This window comes from Dipodomys spectabilis, unplaced genomic scaffold, assembly GCF_019054845.1.
Source record: "Dipodomys spectabilis isolate Male_0828 unplaced genomic scaffold, ASM1905484v1 ptg000147l, whole genome shotgun sequence".
NCBI classification, from domain to species: Eukaryota; Metazoa; Chordata; class Mammalia; order Rodentia; family Heteromyidae; genus Dipodomys; species Dipodomys spectabilis.
The window spans coordinates 16,784,919-16,806,718 of NW_024870824.1; the positions used below are offsets into that span (position 1 = coordinate 16,784,919).

At 39.8% G+C, this 21,800-nt stretch overlaps 1 protein-coding gene across 1 annotated transcript; it reads left to right on the forward strand.

The window, feature by feature from the left end:
* Positions 1 to 10,258: 10,258 nt before the first annotated feature.
* Positions 10,259 to 17,544, forward strand: Slc26a2 (solute carrier family 26 member 2). The gene is made up of 3 exons (XM_042692084.1): positions 10,259 to 10,296; positions 12,278 to 12,998; positions 15,163 to 17,544. Exons 2-3 carry the CDS (start codon positions 12,303 to 12,305, stop codon positions 16,672 to 16,674), a joined length of 2,208 nt encoding a protein of 735 aa, XP_042548018.1. The 5' UTR covers positions 10,259 to 10,296; positions 12,278 to 12,302; the 3' UTR covers positions 16,675 to 17,544.
* Positions 17,545 to 21,800: the final 4,256 nt, after the last annotated feature.

Sequence of the window (21,800 nt, forward strand, 5' to 3'; positions counted from 1 at the left end):
TCTGTAATCCTAGCTACTGAGGAGGCTGAGATCTGAGGATCGAGGGTCAAAGCCAACCCAGGCATGAAAAGTCCGTGAGACGCTGATCTCCAATTAACCACCAGAAAACCAGAAGTGGCGTTGTGACTCAAGTGGTAGAGCATTTATCTTCAGCTGAAGAGCAGAGAGACAGCACGCAGGCCCAGAGTTCAAGAGTTCAAGCTCTACAACTGAATGAATGAATGAATGAATAAATTTAAAAAGTGAACTGCAGAAGAGTCATGGAGAAAATTAAGGAAACGAAAGGGGTAAGAGTGCAGAGCAGGGGCTGGGAAGGTGGTTCAGTGGTAGAGCGCTTGCCTTGCATGCATGAGGCCCTAGGTTTGATTCCTCAGTACCACATAAGCAAAAAGAAAAAAGCCGGAAGTGGCGCTGTGGCTCAAGTGGTAGAGCGCTAGCCTTGAGCTGAAGAGCTGAGGGACAGTGCCCAGGCCCACAGTTCAGGCCCCATGACCGGACCCAAAAAAAAAAAGCAAAAAAGAGTGCAGGGCAGCAGTTGGTACAGGATGTGGGCATGGAGATGGCAGTGGTGCTGTTTTAGATACTGTGTCTGGGAAGGAACTGATTGATAAGGTGGCATTTGCAAAGACTAAAAGAGAAAGGTTTAAGCCATGAACATAGTTCTGGAGGCATTCCAGTTAGAGAAAGAACGCATGGGGAAGCCAGAGCTTGCGTGCTTTGCTTGACTTTTGTCAGAGCTTCTAATTATTCTTACCAAGCATTATTTTTCCTAACAGAAAAAAGAAGGAAGCTGTTACCACTTTATACACACACACACACACACACACACACACACACACACACACACACACACACACACACACACACACACACACACACACACACACACACACTTCCCACAAAATTAGTCTTTGTCTTTTGCCAAACCCACTATAAGCCACACACACACACACTTCCCACAAAATTAGTCTTTGTCTTTTGCCAAATCCACTGTAAGCAATTTGTTACTTTCACTCATTAAAATGACTAAAAAGACCCAAGAGGCCGGGTGTGGTGGCTTATACTTACTTGTAATCCCAGCTACTTAAGAAAGGGAGATGGGGAAGATCCTAGTTTGAGGTCAGCTTGGACCAAAAAGTTAATGAAACTTTCAACAACTATAGTTCATACCTGCAATCCTACCTACCCAGGAAGCATAGAGAAGAAGAACATCTTCTGAGGCTACCCCAGGCAAAGACCTTATCTGAAAAATAACCTAAAAGCAAAAGTGGCTGAAAGTATTACTCAGCTGGTCAAGACCCTTAAGTCTAAGTATTGCACAAAGAAAGCTTTTTTTGGTCAGTTGTGGGGCTTGAACTCTGGGCCTGGGCACTGTCACTGAGCTCTTCAGCTCAAGGCAACTAATCTACCACTTGAGCCACAGCGTCACTTCTCATTTTCTGGTGGTTCATTGGAGATAAGAGTCTCATGGACTTTCCCAGTCTGTCTTTGAACCGCGATCCTCAGATCTTAGCCTCTTGAGTAACTAGGATTACAGGAGTGATCCACTGGTGCCCGGCTAGAAAGCTTTTTTTTTTTTTAAAGTAGTTTTTTAAAGTTAGTACTTTGAACTAGCTACTAAAACATATCTGCAGAGAAATTAATTTGGAAGCGGTGTGACTTTGTTTTTTCTTGTTTGTGTGTGCATCAACTCTGGGCCTTGCACTTGCTAGGCTTTTTCCACTGTTGACTTGTTCTGTACCACTTGAGCCACACCCTTACTTCCTTTTCTTTGCTAATTGGGGATAAGAGTTTCTTTTGGATTTGTCTGCCCTGACTGGTTTCAGGCTGGCTTCAAACTGCAATGTTCAGATCTCAGCCTTCTCAATAGCTAGGATCAATGTGTGGCTGCAATGTGGTTTGTTTGTTTTTGTTTGTTTTACCAGTCCTGGGGCTTGAAGTCAGTGCCCAGGCACTGTCCCTGAGCTTCTATTTGCTCAGGTGAGTGCTCTGCCACTTGAGCCAGTGCCATTTCCGCCTTTTTCTGTTTATGTGGTTCTTAGGAATGGAACCTAGGGCTTCGTGCATGGTACCCAGGCACCCTACCACTGAACCACACTCCCAGCTCTGCAATGTGGTTTTTGTAGAAAGAAAATAAACTTGGAAATTGGAAGGTGAGGTTTTAAAGTCTGGTTCTACCAGTTGAGCAAGTTGCTAAGACCTGCTCTGTCTCATACTGGGAAATAGGAATTCATTCTCTATTTTCAATTTGTTAAGGAGGAAAGTAGAAGATGTCTGCAAGAATTACTGTATAAGAAACAACGTGCTCATAGATGTACATTAAATTATTTTCCTCTTGGATAATACTATTCTTTTTATCTTAGATTGGATTTAATATTAGAAACAGTATGTGATAATATGATATATAATGATAATATGTAATGATAAAAAGCCTTATGGTGGTTCTTTTGTAGTACAGACAAATGAACGTTAATTGTGATAATTGGAAAATAGGGGTGTCTTCTCATTTTATTTACTTGAAACTTAGATGTTTCAAGTAAATAAATGTTACTTCAGTAAAAATAAGTGGAACTATACACACCCAGTGAGAGGTGTTGAGTCAAGTGATATAGGTCATGTAGAAATAAGGATGACTGCCTATAAATGTGCTGTAGAGACATGTTAACTTGACTGCTAAATAGTTATATTTAATATATTGGGGATGTATATCCTAAGAAGTTTAATTCCCCATTACCCTGTGACATTGAAGTAAGCCTTACAGGATTAAAAATGAACCAAGATAGAGGAATTGGCAGTGTGGCGCAGTGTTAGGGCAGGTGCTTAACACTCAAGGCCCAGGTTCTATCTCAGTACCTAAAGATAGCCAGAGGTAGCAGGAAATACAAGAGTATAGCACAATGGAAGCAAAGGCCACTGGTGGTGCGACCCCCCTGATCATGAGAGGAAACCAAAGAGGCAGTTGTGGCTCATTTGTAGAGATTCTGTCGATTTTGTGTGTGTGTGGTTTGGGGAGCTTGAACTTAGGGCCTAGGTACAGTCCTTGAGCTCTTTATGCTCAAGGCTTCCAACTTTTTGGAAGTTCATTGCAGATAAGAGTATCAGAGTAGGGGGCTGGGGGTTTAGCCCAGCGGAAGGGCGCCCGCCTGGCGCGCGCAAGGCCATGGGTTCGGTTTTCAGCCCTGGTTTAAAAAAAAAAAAAAAAAAAAGAGTATCAGAGTTTCCTGTCCAGGCTGGCTTCAAATCTCAGTACTTGGAAAGTTATTGCTAAATTATGTAGTCCATGCCTATTCCAGCTTAGTTTAGATTTTTCCATTTTAGAGGAGAGACTTAGTATTAGTTTTCACATTAGTATTAAGTTGATGTGAAGAACACTTTCACAAACTTTAGTCCTCTAGACTGTTTGGGATTATCCTGTAATACCTAATTACGCTGATAGAGAAATTGAGTTAGCTATTAGAGGGAAAAGGTTAGGGGTCAGGATATTTGGATCTTAGCTGCAGCTCTAGATTCAATTGCTATTTTATTCCTTACCCAACAGAATTGAGGGTTGTGTTTCATGATCTTTCTCTAGCTCTACAGTCCTGTGATCCAAAACCAGGTTGATTTTCTTTTGACTCTCACAGCAAGTAGTATTAGATTGTTATATATTAAAAGTGGTTACTTAAGAATGCATGTAGAAATATATATGTGTATATATATATATATAAAACACATAATATAGCAGGATATGAAACTTTTTTCTTTTTTCCTTTTTTCCTTTTTTTTTTTTTGAGACAATGTCTTTGTAATTCAGGCTGACCTTGAACCTTGAGCTGTGATCTTCCTGCTTCAACCTTTTAAGTGCTGGAGTTACAGATGTGTACCACCACACCCACTTTCAAGCTTAGTGTTAAATGGCTAGACCTTCTTAGGAAAAGAGATTCTATCAAATGTATCCATTGAAGCGGTCATATTTTTGTTTCACTATACTTTAAAAAAAAAACATTTTTGGAAGTTTTAGCAAGGTTTTATTTTAGAATAACAGTATTAAAATAGAAAAGAGAAACCTTTCTGTTTTCTACAATAATGTACATGTAATCTACAGTAGTCATGTAATAAACTACATGTGGTCTATATAAAGCTTGTGTGTATACCCATTTTACTGTTGCTAGAATTCTCATGCTCTTTTGTTATGTTTAATCCTCTTCCCTTTCCATTCCCTATTCTGAAGCAACCTTTGATCTTCCTTTCTTGTTATTTCATATACCTGGAGTCATACAGTACATATTCCTTTTTGTGTCTAGCTTGCACTCTACATAGTTATTTTGAGTTTATCAATGTTGTGTCAATAATCTATTTATATTATTCCTAATAATGTATTCATTTCTGTTGCCAAGCAGTAATCCATAAGTAAATATAGTTCCATTTATTTATCTGTTCACCTCTTGAAAACATTTTAGGTTGTTCCCTCTTTGGGCTATGGCAGATAAAACTCCTGTCCCTTTTGATGTTTTTGAGTCTTGAGTTATATTGAATTACATTACTTCTCAAATATTTGGGAAATTTTCTGATATTTTTCTGTTGGAGAATTTTCTACTCTGTTGTGGTCAGAAAATATATTTTGTGGGCTGGGAAGATGGTTCAGTGGTAGAGTGCTTGCATGCATGAAGCTCTGGGTTCGATTCCTTAGCACCACATAAGCAGAAAAAGCAGGAAGTGTGCTGTGGCTCAAATGGTAGATTGTTAGCCTTGAGCTAAAGAGCTGAGGGATAGCGCCCAGACCCAGAGTTCAGGCCCCATGACCAACCAAACAAAAAACAAAAAATAGGGCTGGGAAGGTGGCTCAGTGGTAGAGCGCTTGCCTTGCATGCATGAGCCCCTGGGTTTGATTCCTCAGCACCACGTAAGCAAAAAGAAAAAAACTGGAAGTGGCACTATGGCTCAAGTGGTAGAGTGTTAGCCTTTAGCTGAAGAGCTGAGGGAAAGCGCCCAGGCCCAGAGTTCAGGCCCTACGACCAGACCCCCCCCCCCAAAAAAAAATAAATAAAAATAAATACATAAAAATAAAAAAATATATTTTTGTCTGAAAGGATTATCTATTGATGGACTGTTGGGTTGTTTCTACCATTGGTCATTGTGAAAAATGGTATTTGTATGTGAGATGTGTACATTTTTTCTGGTTTTGTGGGGTTTTATTTACATTTACTTGGATCTTCTTTTATTATTTTCTGAGATATTAAGGATTGAACTCAGGGCCTTATACTTACTAAGCAGGAACTCTACTGGATGAGCCACTCAACCCACCCTCAGTGGGTCTTATTTTATTTAAGCAGTTGAACAGTCTTTTTTTTTTTTTTTTTTTTTGTGCCCTTATAGGGGCTTGAACTGAAGGGCTGGGCATTGACCCTGAGCTTTTTGCTTAAGGCTAGTGCTCTATGACTAAGCCACAGCTCCACTTGAGGCTTTTTAGAGATAAGAGTCTTAGGGACTTTCCTGACTGGGCTGGCTTTGAACTACAGTCCTCAGATTTTAGCCTCCTGAGTATCTAGGATTCCAAGTGTGAGCTACAAGCACCTGGCCAATCTGTCTTTTTATTTATTTTTTAAAACTTTACCCTGTTTTTTGTTTTTGATCTTTAGCTGTACAGAGGAGTTGTCATTTAACAAAATAGTTTCAGACTGTCTTTATTTTCAGTCTTTTAATTGTCATATTTTGACAGCTTACATTGTGATCATTTATATGATTGGATTAAATTCTGCTAACTTGCCAGCTTTTTCAGTTTATTTCATTTTGTTTTGTTTTTGTGCCTTCTCTTGAGTTGAATTTTTGTTGTTGTTTTGGGGGTTTTTTTTTGGCCAGTCCTGGGACTTGAACTCAGGGCCTTAACTTCTTTTTGCTCAAGGTTAACACTCTACCACTTGAGCCACAGAGCCACTTCTGGCCTTTTCTGTTTATGTGGTACTGAGGAATTGAACCCAGGGCTTCATGCATGCTAGGCAAGCACTCTCCTACTAAGCCACATTCTCAGCCCCCATAGTTGAGAGTTTTTATCATGCCATTTATCTCCATTATTGATTTATTTATATCTTCAAAATTTTGTGGTTACCCTGAAGTTTACAGTGTAATTGTTTCAGTACTGGGGATGGAACCCTGGGCATTAAGCATACCAGACAACTGCTGTACCATTAATCTGCATCCCCAGCCCTTACAATGAACATTATTATCATAGCCCACCTTCAAACATACGTTTTACATCTAACGTAAGACTTTATAGCTCTCTCTTTTTCTTTGTGATATTGTTGCAGATTATATATGGAATTTGCCTGCCATCATCTTGGTGGCAGAAATGGTAACTGCTGACCCAACCTGTGACCATCTTACTCCCTGCCCCCTGCTGCCCAACTCCCAGACAGCAAGGAGGAGATAGTGGCAGTAGCCACAGTAGTGAGAAGGAAGATGGCAGGACTCCTGCCAGCTGGTATCATACACAAAACTAGGATAAGCTAGGAACACAGAACCACAGTTCATCCCATGCTGTATTACTATTTGGGAGTCAGCAACAGTAGTAATCAAACTCAGAGGCAGGCAATGGAAGGGTTGATGACCTACACTTCTCCATTGGGGGAGAAGCAATAGAAAAACCTACATGTGCAGCAAAGTAATCAAACCGTTATGGTCTAGTACAAGATTTGGACTTGATAAAGATTTATGAAACAAATGATCTTTAAATATTAAAGGCAGAATCTGAAGATCATATTCTCTCTGTGCTTTCTTTCTGTGCCCCTCCAACCCCCCTCTTTTGTGCCAGTACTGGGGCTTAAATCCAAGACTGGATTCTGTACTTTAGCTTTTTTTTTCTCTCTCAAGGCAGATACCTCTACCATTTGAGCCACAGCTCCAGTTCTGGCTTTTTGGTGCTTGATTGGAGATAAGAGTTTCAAGTACTTTCCTGCTGGAGCTGGCTTAAAACCATGATCCTTGTATCTCAGCCTTCTGAGTAGCTAGGATTATAGATATGAGCCATCGACACCCAGCTTCATTATTCTCTTAACTGGATCTCCACTGACTATTCCAGATAACAGAATAGACAGCTTAAATAATATTTGAGTACTTCTGCATCCCTCTTATATATCACTACATAGGCTTTTCTTGCTTTAACTGTATCTTGGATGTTAAGACAAATAAAACAGTTGCTGACTGGCATGGTGGTTAAAGTGGAGACATTGCCACTCATGACATTCCTTTGGTTGAAGGGTGATTGGTAGCTATTTTAAACACATTCCAGTTACAGGATGAGATATGCTGTTTATTGAATAACAACTGAGAGGCTAAGTAGTAGAAATACTTCAAGAACAATCTCTAAAAACTGCTAAGGCAGTAAAAGAGTGCTACAGTAAGGCCTGCCTAGAGTAAATTCAGCAATGACAAAAATGAGTCAAAGTGAATTAAAGCATTGAATCAACATTATCTCAAAGGAAGAATTTTCCTTTGATGTAGTTATGAGAGATTCTTGGACCTGAAATCCTTTTCATCCAGAGTTTGTTAATATGCACTTGTCACAACTTATTTCAGAAGTTGTAGTAGATGATGTCAGGTGTCTTATACACAAGAATTACATTGTCTTGGAGGTTCAACCATGTTTTAACATCACTTGTAGAGATTTGAAAAGAACTGTAGATGCCAGGGTGAAATTAAGTGAGGATTTGGGTGGTGGTAACCTAAAGCCAAAGCCGATTGACATACAATTTATTACAAGCAGTTTGGTTTGGAGGCTCAATGTTGGCTTCCACAGCTGAGCTCTGCAAAGTGTTCAGGTGATAAGGATTATGAAGAAATTGGATCTAGCAGTTGTTGTCATAATCTAGTGTTTGAAGTCATGTTGTAAATTTGGCTTCCTAGTTTTATGGGTGCAAAAGAAAAGCTTCCTGATTACCTCTTTTGTCTAGAAAACTGCTTTTGAAGTTTTGTTTTTGGGGGTTTTTTCTTGGTCATCGGGTTTGAACTCTGGGCCTGGGCACTGTCTTTCAGCTCTTCAGCTCAAGTCTAGCACTCTACCACTTGAGCCACAGCGCCACTTCTGGTTTTTTCTGCTTATGTGGTGCTGAGGAATCGAACCCAGGGCCTCATGCATGCAAGGCAAGCATCTACCACTGAACCACCTTCCCAGCCCTGCTTTTGAGGTTTTAAACCTAACCTGAGATAGTAAGGTCAAACATGATTATAAGGAACATTTTAATAACAGTTTCAACATAAAGACTTAAAGAGAACCAAAAGATTTTTTTGTCCTTAGGTTGAATGTTCAAAACCTCTGTAACAAAAAGAAAAGGGTTTGGGTTCTGTTTTTGCTCTGACAGTTTGTATAAGACCAAGATTTGATGGGGTTTATTGGTATGTAGGCAGTTCTATACTTCTTGAATTTTATACTTCTGAATGTACAATTATGTATATTTCATACTTTTTATACTTTGAGGGAAAAAAGTGTCATTTAAAAAAAAACTTATGGGGGGTTGGGGATTTAGTTCAGTGGAAGAGCGTTTGCTTGGCAAGTGCAATATCCTAAGGTTGGTCCCCAGCTCTGAGGGGGTACCTATTATTAAGTGCTATTTTTTTATTAAAAAACAAAGTAAATAATACTTTTCTTACCCATATTGGTATAATTAAAACCTAATACCATTCTAATAAAGCAACAAATGTCTCTTTCAAAAATCTCCCTATAATGTATGTGTGCGCATGTACGTGTGTGTGTATAAATGTATGGATATATAGTAGTATGATATTAATCTACTGTTAATAAACTGTTCTTGTTTGAGAAAAATAAGTTTAGGGAGTGGCTGGTGAAATGAGTTGAACTCAGAGCCTTGTGCTTGGATGACTTGCTTGCCTTATGGCTGGCATTCTACTGCTTGAGCCACATCTCCAGCCTGGCATTTTGCTAGGTAATTAGAGATGGAGTCTAGCAGACTTTTTCTTCCAAAAATGACTTTAAAACCATGATCCTGTAGATCTTAGTCTCCTGAGTAGCTAGGATTACAGGTATTGGCTGCTGGCAACTGGCTTGAGAAAGTTTATTTCTCCATAAATAAAAGTGTTTTTATTTCTAGATTTAGACTTTTGCATTAAAAGTTACCTTTCTTTTCTTTGAGCAGTACTGGAGTTTTAACGTGGGACCTAGACCTTACTAGGCAAGCACTCTACCCCTTGAGCTATTCCTTCAGACCTTTTTTTGCTTTAGTATTTTCCAAGTGAGTCTCACAGTTTTGCCCAAAGCCAGCCTCAGACCATAAGCCTCCAAACTATAGCCACTTGGCATAGCTGACACACAGATTGGCACTACCATATGTAACTTATTGATTGCTAACTTTTTTGCTTGGACTGGCCTCAAACTGAGATCCTCTCAGTCTTCACCTGAGTACCTAAGATTGTAGGCATGGGCTGCCATCCATAACTAAAAGTTCTATTTTTGTATTTAAGATAAGATTTTACCATCTTTTCCCCTTCATTTTACCCAAGAAATTGGCTATCGCTTTTGACTGTTTCATAATAAATAATGACTTTTTTTTTCTTTGTCTTTGGGATTTTCTCTCTGTTGTTTGTAGCAGCTAGAATATATGCAGGGGCAGAGATTTGTTTGGATTGTAATATTCAAACATTTTGCCCATTCGCTCTTCTTCCTTCAGGAATTCTAAGTGTGCATATGTTAAATTTTGATGTGTTGAGTACCAGTGGCTCACGCCTGTAATCCTAGCTACTCAAGAGGCTAAGATCAGAGGATCTAGGTTCCAACCAGCCTGGGCAGGAAAGTCTGTGAGACTTTTATCTCCAATTAATCACACACACAAAAAAAACAAAACCAAAAAACCAGAAGTGGAGCTGTGGCTCAAATGATAGAGCCTTGAGCCTAAGAAGCTCAGGGACAATGCCCAGACCCTGAGTTCAAGCCTCGGGACTGGCACAAAAATAGTTTTTTGGTTTTTTTAATGTGTTGGTTTGGAGGTTTTTGCTCTTATTATTTAAATTGTTTCTTTTTAGTTCAGATCTATTGATGGGCTTTTGAGTTCATTGATATTTTTCTTTGCCTTTGTCAGATTTACAATTAGCCTGTTATTTTTTTTCACTATTAGCATTTTAAATTTTTTTTCTTATCTTAGTCTTGGAAAAAACCTCCTGACCCGGAAATCACCAAGAGCTGCTCCAAAATAGGCTGTAAGAAGTAAACTCAAGCCAGCTCAAGGAAGCAGGAGTGAGCAGAAAGTCCACAGTTGCACTTGAGGGACGGAGAGCTGCTGGTGCATCCACCAGGCTGATTGTTTGCTCAGGGTCAGTGGTCATCTAAATCTAGTCTTTTATTTTCCTTCTCATCTTCACAAGACCATTAAAATAACAATTGTATTGTTGTTGTTTGACATAAATACACCTTATTTATTTATTTTATTATTGTGAGAATACTGTACTGAGGGGCTACAATTACATGGGCAAGATAACGAGTACATTTCTTATCAAGCATTGTTGCCTCCTCCTTTGTTTCCCCTTCCCATCCCTTCCCATACCTCCCTACCCCCCTACCTGATCCTCCCCCCCCACCAAAGTTGTAAAGTTTGTTTTTCCACATAACAACTTGTACATTTTATTGTTGCAATGGATCCACCTGTATCCCTATTTAAATGATTTGTTTTTTCCCTTCCCCTCCACAAATTATACCAGCATTAAATATAGTGAAAGCAGGGGTTGAACAGGACATAGGATCTTGGATTGTGGAATGTCAGTGTTAGGTTATTAGAACCTCACAAAGGTCTATGTTTATATAGTTTCAAAACAATTTCCTGAATCCTCTCTCTATTTTGTGTCTGTCTGGACACTGTCACTAATTTGTTTCATTTTTTTTGTTAAATATTTTGTAAACCTGCTGTCTCAGAGTTACTGTGTTCTGCTCGCTGATGAGTACACTGATGAACAAGATGTCCTTTCCTACAGAAGCTGAAGGACTCCAGCTCTTACAGGAAATAGAGTGTATATTTAGTATGGTATTGCAGATGCAAAAGTCATGGGATGCAGAGTGGAGTGATTCATTTAGATTAGAGAGACTGCTTAGTGCTTCTTGGAAAAGGTGCCAGTTTTACCAGGATAAAAAAAAGTGTTTAAAATTCTGATAGGCTGAGATGCCTGGCCATTGTAAGTAAGCTCACAGCTTATACAAAGACCCTGATTTGTGAAGTGTTTCCTTAACAATTCACATTCTAACAACCTGCTTTTTTTCCCTCCTCTTTGATTGTTTTTGTAAGACTTTGTGGTTCCTTCTCCCTTTTTGGTTACTTTTGTCTTTGTTTTCCCATAGCTCCAAAAGGTAAGTTTCAGCACTTGTTTTGTACTTTAGGATTCAGACATGTAACATCACCTTGATATTCTCCAAAGGGAAGTTCAGAACATTATTCCTCTATTATTATTATTCCTCTCTTTAGCCTGTGTTTCACAGTGTGTATTTAGCATAGTCAGGTGTCTCTTTGCATGCATGTAGGACCTGACATAGGGAAGATCTTGCCATGTTAAAACCCAGTGGAATGGACCAAAGCTTTTCATCACATGGAGTAGTCATTGCCCCTTCAACCTTTCCATGCTCATGCTCTTGATAATTGGTAAGCTTCAATACCTCTTAGCAGCTTCTTTCCTCGTGGCTGCTTAGCAAGGGACTACTGCTGAAAGATGCAAATGCACTCTGCCCTGCTAAAACATTGCTAAAAACATTTTTCTTTGCTCTACGAGTATTTATTGTCTACTTATTTTCACCAGTTAGTGAATTGCCTCAAAAAGGTCATGTGTCATCTTCCTTTTTATCAGGGACTGGTAGGTAGAGGTGCAGGTTTAAGACTAGATCCTATTTGGCAGTGGATCTGGGAGGTTTAAAAAAAAAGCCATGGGAAGAAGACCATTGATAATATTTGGACAGTAGGAGACCAGCTGTCCTGATAGCTTTGGTGGAGGAAGCATGACAGGAGTCGGGAGAAGATACCTTAGTGGTTTACACTCTTAGGAAGTCACCCCGTGATTTTCTTTGACTTAGCTGTATAGAGTTGTGTACTGTTCTCTTTCTCCCCTGACTAAGAAAAAGGAGGCTCAATTGAAGAAAGTAGCTGCAAGATATATAAATACATACATATATATATATATATATATATATATGTGTGTATGTATGTATGTATATATTCCCAAACTAAATTCCCCTTAAACTGCAAATAGGACTGTTCATATGTGTGAGCACTGAGAATTGCTTTTAAGCTAACACTTTGTGTTTTCTCTGAGGCAGGAAGCTAAACCATCTATCACCAGAAATGTCTTCAGAAAGTGAGGAGCAACATGACCTTTCACTGAGGGCCTCAGATGAAGAAAAGGACAGTTTTTCATCCAGGGTCCCCCTGGAGACCCAAAAAGAAACAAGCACTAACTTCAAACAACTTGAGACGGACAATCAATGCAGATCTTACCGTGGGATCCATCTGGAGCCTCAAGAGAAAACAAATACTAGCATCAAACAGTTTATCACCAAAAAGCTACAGAAGAGTTGCCAGTGTAGCCCAATGAAAGCCAAAAATATGATTTATGATTTTCTGCCCGTTCTGCGGTGGCTCCCAAAATATGACCTCAAGAGAAACATTTTAGGAGATGTGATGTCTGGCCTGATTGTGGGCATCTTACTGGTGCCCCAGTCCATTGCTTATTCCCTCTTAGCCGGCCAAGAGCCTATCTTTGGGCTATACACCTCTTTTTTTGCCAGCATTATTTATTTCCTATTCGGCACCTCCCGTCACATCTCTGTGGGCATTTTTGGAGTACTGTGCCTTATGATTGGTGAGGTAGTTGACCGAGAACTGCACAAAGCTGGCTATCCTACTGCAGGTATTGCTCCTTCTTTTGGAGTGATTTCCAATGCGAGCACATTAATAAATATGTCAGACAGGATATGTGACAAGAGCTGCTATGCAATTAAAGTTGGCAGCACTGTGTCCTTTCTGGCTGGAGTTTATCAGGTAAGAAATGATGGAACAATTGGATATTTCTGGAAAAATTAAACTCTATATTAGATCTCTGATCTGTAAGGGATTCTTAGGTATCATAACAATTAAAGCAGTTTAATAGCTGTGTGCTCAGAATATTTGAATGGTGGAGACAAAATTCAAGTCCTTGACTCCACAGGTGAGGTAGGGCAAGGCTGGCTTTCTTTCCTGTCTTAGTCTGTCTTAACCAGTGAATTTCAGATGGCAGGTTGTAAAATTTCAGACCAGAAAGTCTCCTCAGATACCAAGTAAACTTCACTTAGTATGTCAGGAAACATTGGCTTAGCTTGAGATGATGTGTGTCTGGTTATTGGCTGAGTCAGCATGAGCAGTCTGGCAAGATGGCAAGGTGGTAGGGAGGGAGTACAGGTTTTCAGATTCTATATACCCCCCACCTTCCCTTAGGATTGCTCCAGTGAGGGAGGTACAAGTGGGGACTGTTGGGGAGGGAAGGTGAAGTTGAGGGCTGCTGCTTCATATTGTCATCCAGAAGAGAGGACTAGGAATGAAGTTCTTCTTGGTTCTCCCATAGAATTCACTAATCTGCCTGTCTTGGCACTGCCTGTTAGCATCCAGTGGTCAGGGCCAATATGAAACCTCTGTTACAGCATTTCTGGAACTAGCCAGGAAGGGAAAGAGTTGTATTATGGGGTGATTGATCAGGGAATCAGAAGGAAGGGGATGTACAGATGAGTTTATTCCTCAGCAAGAAAGAAAAATGTGCAATGAACTTCTGAGGAACTAGGAAAAGCAAAAGAGAAATTTAAAAGGTGTATTTGTAAGGCTACTACAGTATTACTGTCAACATGGAAGACTATGAGATGGGCACGTATACCCTTGATAAGAACAATTGCACTGCATGAAATTAGTGATTTATAAAATTTGTTGTCAAGGTGATGCGCTGACGGGTTACAGTTATGTACATAAGGTAGTGAGTACATGTCTTATCAAACTTATCATCCCTTCCCTCATTTTCCTCCCACTTTCCCTCCTCCTGAAATTAGTAATTTTTAAGGTAAATTTTAAAGAACTTTGATCATATTCACCTCATTCACTCTCTTAAGGGCAATGACTTTGAAAGTATGATTACATTTTGGTCAGAATTTAATTTGTTTAATTAGATAAAGTAAAATTAAAACTTTTTTTTAGCCAAGTGCTGGTGGCTCATGCCTATAATCCTAATTACTCAGAGGCTGAGATATGGAAGATGACAGTTCAAAACTAGCCTGGACAGAAAAATCCGTGAGACCTCATCTCCAAAATAACCAACAAAAGTAGGGCTGCTGGGGTGTGTTTCAATTGTAGAGTGCCAGCATAGCAGGCATGCTGATCTAGTGTAATACTCTGAATTCAGACCTATTATTGCCAACAAAATAAAACAACTTACTTTTACAGTAATGGTTTAGAACTCAGAGAAAACTAGTATCTGCCTGCTGCCTTCCTTTGTTCCTTCCTTCCCCTCACCCCTCTTTCTCTCCTTTCTTTATGTCATATTGGGGTTTTGAATTCAGGACTTCCTGCTTGCTAGACATGTGCTCTTCTGCTTAAGCCACATATCTGGGCCTGTTTGCTTTAGTTATTTTTCAGACAGAGTCTTGCATTTTTGTCCAATGCTGCTTCATACCACAATCATCCTACCCATACCTCCTGCATAGTTGGGATTATAGGTGTACCACACCTAACTTGTTGGTTAAGGTGAAGATCTCACTAACTTTTTTACTGGCTTCCAACCATGATTCTCTTGATGGCCTCCTGAGTAGCTGAGATTATAGGTTTGTGCCACTCCTCCCTGTACGTGGTTTCTCAGTTGGAAGAATTTTCTAATTTGAGTTTTTAGTTTTCTTGTGGAACCTTAAGTATTTTCATTTTGGAAGAAATCTGAACCTTCCACAAATTTTAAGAAGCATTGTGTAAAATTGTAGAAATCCTAAATTCTAGACTCAGCTAAGCTAGTGAATAACAGTGTGACATTGAGCAGGTTTCCTGTTCTTGTAAAATGAAAATATTTGATGTATGGTTGCATTATTCTAGCTCTGATGATCTGGTGGTTTGTCATCTTGTAAGAAGTGCCAGAATAATAGAGCATTTAGAAGCTCTTTTCCATTTAAATTTAATGCTTGTGTATCCTCCTTTGCAGGTAGCTATGGGCTTCTTCCAAGTGGGCTTTATCTCTGTCTACCTCTCAGATGCCTTGCTGAGTGGATTTGTCACAGGTGCCTCCTTCACGATTCTTACCTCTCAGGCCAAGTATCTCCTTGGTCTTAGCCTTCCTCGGAGTAATGGCGTGGGCTCACTCATCACCACCTGGATACATATCTTCAAAAACATCCTTAAGACCAATCTCTGTGATCTCATCACCAGCATTCTATGTCTTTTGGTCCTTTTGCCTACCAAAGAAATCAATGAACACTTCAAGTCCAAGCTCAAGGCACCAATTCCCACTGAACTCATTGTTGTTGTGGCAGCCACATTAGCATCTCATTTTGGAAAATTAAATGAGAATTATAATTCTAGTATCTCTGGACATATTCCCACTGGGTTTATGCCACCTAAAGCTCCAGACTGGGACCTAATTCCTAATGTGGCTGTTGATGCAATTGCCATTTCCATCATTGGTTTTGCTATCACTATATCCCTTTCTGAAATGTTTGCCAAGAAGCATGGCTACACGGTCAAAGCCAATCAGGAAATGTATGCCATTGGCTTCTGCAACATTATCCCTTCCTTCTTCCACTGCATCACTACTAGTGCTGCTCTTGCAAAAACATTGGTTAAGGAATCGACAGGCTGCCAAACCCAGCTTTCAGCTGTGGTGACCGCCCTGGTTCTTTTGTTGGTCCTTCTGGTAATAGCTCCTTTATTCTTTTCCCTTCAGAAATGTGTGCTTGGGGTGATCACTATTGTAAATCTCCGGGGAGCCCTTTGCAAATTCAGAGATCTGCCCAAGATGTGGAGGGTTAGCAAAATGGATACAGTTATATGGTTTGTTACTATGCTGTGCTCTGCTCTGATAAGCACTGAAATAGGCTTGCTTATTGGGGTTTGTTTTTCTATGTTTTGTGTCATCCTCCGCACTCAGAAGCCAAAGATTTCATTGCTTGGCTTAGTAGAAGAGTCTGAAATCTTTGAATGCATGACTGATTACAAGAACCTTCAGACGAAACCAGGTATCAAAGTTTTCCGCTTCATAGCCCCTCTCTACTACATAAACAAAGAATCCTTTAAATCTGCTTTATACAAAAAAACACTAAACCCAGTCTTAGTAAAGGCAGCTCAGAAGAAGGCAGCAAAGAGAAAGCTCAAAGAGGAAACGGTGACTTTAAGTGGAATCCAGGATGAAGTTTCAGTGCAGCTTTCCCATGACGCCGTGGAGCTGCACACGATAGTGATCGACTGCAGTGCAATACAGTTTCTAGATACAGCAGGAATCCAAACATTGAAAGAAGTACGCAGAGATTATGAAGCCATTGGCATCCAGGTGCTGCTGGCTCAATGCAATCCTTCTGTGAGAGATTCCCTGGTCAGAGGAGAATATTTCAAAGAGGATGAAGAAAACCTTCTTTTCTATAGTGTGTACAAAGCAGTGGCATTTGCAGTAGAATCTCAAAACCAGAAAGGAGTTTGTCTTCTCAATGGTATAAGTGACTGATGGAGATAAAATAGATGGAAGGAAAAAGAATGCCTAGCCAATAGATAAAGTATCAGTACACAACATTTTCCACTATGGAACTGGAAATCCTTGCACACTTGAAATTAATTCTTCCTTTGAAGATAATGTTCTTACATTTTCAAATGAAGCAGAGCTGATAAGTGGGCAGAATCAAAAAGAAAAGAATGCTGTAGTTTCAGGCTCTCATATAGTAAGAGGTATTTCTGGGTGTGGTCTATGTGTACTGAATTGAACCACCTTACTTTAATACTGTACATTTGGGCTCTTCCTCCTCTAGAGGTAAAAGGGAGAAGTTGAGGTATGCCTTGGAAGTGCTGAGACCTTTGCTTGGCTCTGTGGAGAAAGAGGGAAGAAGGCAGGGGAATTGTGCCTGCTTTTCATGCCAGCGGTCAACCAGCCAAGTTTATTCTTAGCCGTGTTTCTCTGTCTCCACACAGAAGTAGCATCTCTAGCTTTTAGGAGAAAGCACTATCCCTCCTTCCCTTAAGGCAGGGAACTCCTGCCTTAAGTCTCATGAGGAATCTGATGGCAGGTTTGGCACATCCTGACAGCCACCCTGACATACACAACACCCATTGTGAACAACTGACACACCATTATATCTAGGGTAAATAGGTAAGCAGGGTTAGAAAAAATGGATCTGTTTTGGCTTCCAGTTACCTTAGTATGCTTTCCCATGGAATCTGTTGTAAACTAGTGTTTGTTTGTTTTATATCAGCCACATGCCATACAAAATAGTATACTAATTCAGCAGTTTCTTACAGCATTTTAAATGAGTTTGTGATACACTGTCACAGACAGATTTCAGAAAGGAATGAGTGACGGTTCCCTTAAGAATTACAGTCCTTGGGCTGGGAATGTAGCTTAGTGGTAGAGCGCTTGACTTACATGCATGAAGCCCTGGGTTCAATTCCTCAGTACCACATAAACACAAAAAGCCAGAAGTGGCACTGTGACTCAAGTGGTAGAGTGCTAGCCTTGAGCAAAAGAAGCTCAGGGACAGTGCCCAGGCCCAAAGTCAAACCCCCAGGACTGGCAAAAAAAAAAAAAAAAGAAAAAGAAGAAAAAAGAATTATGGTCCTCCCTTCTCTTTCCCCCCAGGGCAAGGGTCTGCTGGGGACAGACAATTTTCTTACATAGAAGTTGATGTTCATGGAAAAAAGGTGTGCAGAAATGTGCAGTGACATGATTAATTAATTTGTAGATGTTCTAATGCTGATGCTTGCCATTCACCCTGTTGCTGTATAATAAATGATAAGGACAGATTTAGAAGCATCACATTCATGAAACTCAAGTTCTAAGGGTATATTAATTTTGCTAGCTGGCTCCAGATAACCAATTGAGGAACAGTTTCCTTGGAAAAGCACAGCTATCTGATGTTGAAAGCTGATATTTAAGTGTTTGGGGCCTTAGCAGGCAAGAAAAAGCAGATTCTCCAAAGTTAAGGATGGGGGTTTTTATGTGATATTATTTAGCCACGTCTTGCCAAAGTACACAATCAGTTTAGCTGTTCTTATAGGTATTTATGAGAAATGCACCCTTATGTAGGGTTCCCATCATACACAAATATTCATATAAGTTTAGCTTTCTTGTTAGCTCCATAACTGTTCAGCCAGTGCTTCTTTTCTCTTGATAGAGCTCTCCCATTTGTTTACATGGAGAATACTTTTTGCCTGTTTGAAATAAGGTCTCTCTTGTAGCCCAGTCTTACCTTGAACCCACAGTCCTGCTGCCTCATCTTTCCAAGTGTTGGAACTACATGTAAACCACAACACCCAGTGAAAATACCTTTCCAGTATCACAACAGAGCAGTTTCTGGATAGAAAAATCTGGATTTCTGTCTTCTAGGTCATTATATGTTAGATGTAATATTTAAATGTTTGTCCCAAGGGATTTTTTTTCTTTTTTCCTTTTCTTTTTTTTTATGCCACTACTGGTACTTGAACTCAGAGGCCTAGGTGCTGTCCTAGGCTAGTACTCTACCACTTGAGCCACAGCTCTGCTTCCAGCTTTTTTGGTGATTAATTGGAGATAAGCATTTCATAGCTTTCCTTGCCTGGGCTGGCTTTGAACTGCAGTCCTCAGATCTTAGTCTCCTGAAGGGTTTTGTTGTTGATCTTTTGAGACAGTTTCACTGTGAAGTCCCAGCCGGCCTGGAACTCTCAATATTTCTGCCTCAGCGTCTGAGTGCTGGGGTTACAGGTATGTACCTGGTCTAATCTCAATTTTTACATCCTTTAGAACTTAGGCCTAGAATTTTAGAAATGTAAGATCATTTACTTTCAGACAGTACTGATTGTGATGATTTTTTTTATTGTGAAAATACTGTACAGAGGGGTTACAATTGTTTTTGTTTTGCTAATATTTACCCTTTCTTGACAGCCTTGTGAATAATTATAATTATAAGATTAGAACATTTTAGTATTTATTTTTAATTTCTCATACCCTTTCCTTGAGCCAGATTTGAATTGAATCTCTTGTAGATGTATAATACTCTGTGAAAAGTAATGAGTACATGTTAAAACAACTGTAATTCTCTAACACCTGCACCGACAAGAATCTTAGTCCAGTTAGCACTTGGTAAAACCCTTACAAGGCTGAGCAGAATTTGCACTTTGTCTAGCATTTTTCAGTCTACATAGTTCCTGGAGCTTATACATCCCATTAGCAAATACTTGACTTAAGTTCTGGTTTGTACCTGTTGCTGCCACACAAAAGATTCTGCTTTTAATAGCATTAGGCCATTAAGATTTCAACAGAATTTGCCTTTCATCTTTTATCCTCTCTGCTTGGGTTGAAGGGTCTGGCTATATTGTACACTGTTAATTTTATTGTTGTTGTTGTTGTTGTTGTTGATTGTGGCTTGAACTCAGGGCCTGGGAGCTGTCCTTGAGCTTTTTTTTTTTTGCTTAGGGCTAGCACCCTGTCCCTTTAAGCTACAATTTTCTGGTAGTTAATTGAAGATGAGAGTCTCATGGACTTTTCCTGTCCAGGCGAGTCTTGAAGTACCATCCTCAGATCTCAGCCTTCCTGAGTAACTAGGATTACAGGCATGAGCCACTGGTGCACCACTGTTAAATTTTTTTGATTACATTGAAAGGAATCAAACCTGGAATTCACACACACACACACACACACACACACACACACACACACACACACACACGTTTTCATTTACTGATTGAAAAATACCAGTACTGCCTACTCCAAACATGAATATCTAAAATATCTTCTCATTGCTTATTAGCACATTTCTAACTGGCTTTAAATGGTTATCATTTAGTCAAAATGAGTTTGTAGGTTGGAGCACTGTCACAAGCAAAGGGCAGAGTGTGCAGTGCACAAGGAGACATATTGTGCAAGGGAAACAAGTTACACTAAAATGCCTGTCACTTACCATGAAGGGAGAGAATGGGAACCAGCTGAATAGGGTCCTGCCCCTGGCAAGCCCCAGGTAACAGAGGGATGAGGACTTGGAAGCGTGCCTGGGAGCAAAGTGCTGTTTCTAAAAGAGGAGCATCACAGGTTCACAGAAGCTCCAGAATGCTCAGAAGCACATGGTCAGGTTATGGCAAACCCCTATTCTGGAGTGCACCATGTCTCCCTCTAACCTGGACTGTAGATGTAGTGTCCCCCTGTGCCTTGACATCTGACAGATGGCTAGCTAGTTTTTCATAAGTGAATAACTTAAAGTGGTCTTGACTTAAGGATTTAAATAATAAGTTCATTAGATTGTTCTAGTACTAACGGCTGCATTTTAAAAGAACAGTGATTCTCTGCAGGGGTGTTTCAGTGTGTGGTCAGGGCTGCCTTGATCTTGTGTAAAAAAGAGAAAAGGGAGGGGATGCATTGCTTGGGAATTTATATTGAGTACCAGAGGTCCCAGGAGCAATGTGACCCCTCTCAATTTCTGTTTTTGGTAGTGGTGGTGGTCGTAGGGCTTGGGCGCTGTCCCTGAGCTTTTTTCACTCAAGGTGAGTGCTCTCTCACTTTGAGACACAGTGCCACTTCTGTTTTTTTGGGGAGTTATTGGAGGTAAAGAGTCTCATGGACTTTGCTGCCTGGGCTGGCTTTAACCTGAGATCCTTATTTCAGCCTCCTGAGTAGCTAGGATTACAGGTGTAAGTCACCAGTGCCCAGTACCCTATTGATATCCTTAGTGAACATTATAAATTCCTTTATATATTTTTGGAGATGAGCTGAAGTATCTTGACACCTATAGACATCACACACACACACACACACACACACACACACACACACACACACACACACTTCTGATCACCTGGAAACACACACACACACACTTCTGATCACCTGGAAACAGGTGCTGGTTCTGTAGTATTCAGTAAACAACATAATGAGCACTTAGGGAGGGTGCTGAGCCCATGTCAGTTCAACCAAGGCTTGATCAGGCCAGAACCAGAGACCTTGTTGCTTGGTCTATTCAGGAAAGATTCCACAGCAAAATGGTAAAAATCCAAATAGGATTTAGACTTCAATTTTTCTTTTTCTGTGCTCTCTGCTCTCAAATCCTAGTCTAGCAATACCTTATTTAAACCCAGGCTTATGACACTGCAGAAAAGAGGAAAAGAGATCTAGAAGGCCTTTAGGCTTCAGACTAGTTTCTCTTCCACATACTATTTTATATTTTAAAAAATCATGAATTATAAATTTGAGTACTTATTATATGAAAATTATAATGGGCCAGAGCAAAATAATACAAGAGTTGGCTTATAACTTATGTATGGAAGTAAAACATTATTTACGTACTCTGGTAAAAGTAAATTTTTAAGGTTTTCAGACTTAGGGGTAGAGAATTTAAAAGATTTATTTTTGTAAGGTAATTTTTATCCTGATAAAGACTATTTTTTAAAAAAAGAATGTTTTGTAACTGAAAATTTAAAGTAAATGTGTTAAATACAGTTAAGAGAATAAAGAAAGCATTATAATAAGTCAATTTTTTGGCATGTATATAATTTTTTAACTTGGTAAACTAAGCTCAGAGGAAGACTGGATAGTGAAGGATACCAAATGCCTTTATTAAAGATACTGTGTTTATAATTTGCCACATCAGCAGTCACTGCCAGAATGATTCTTTAAAG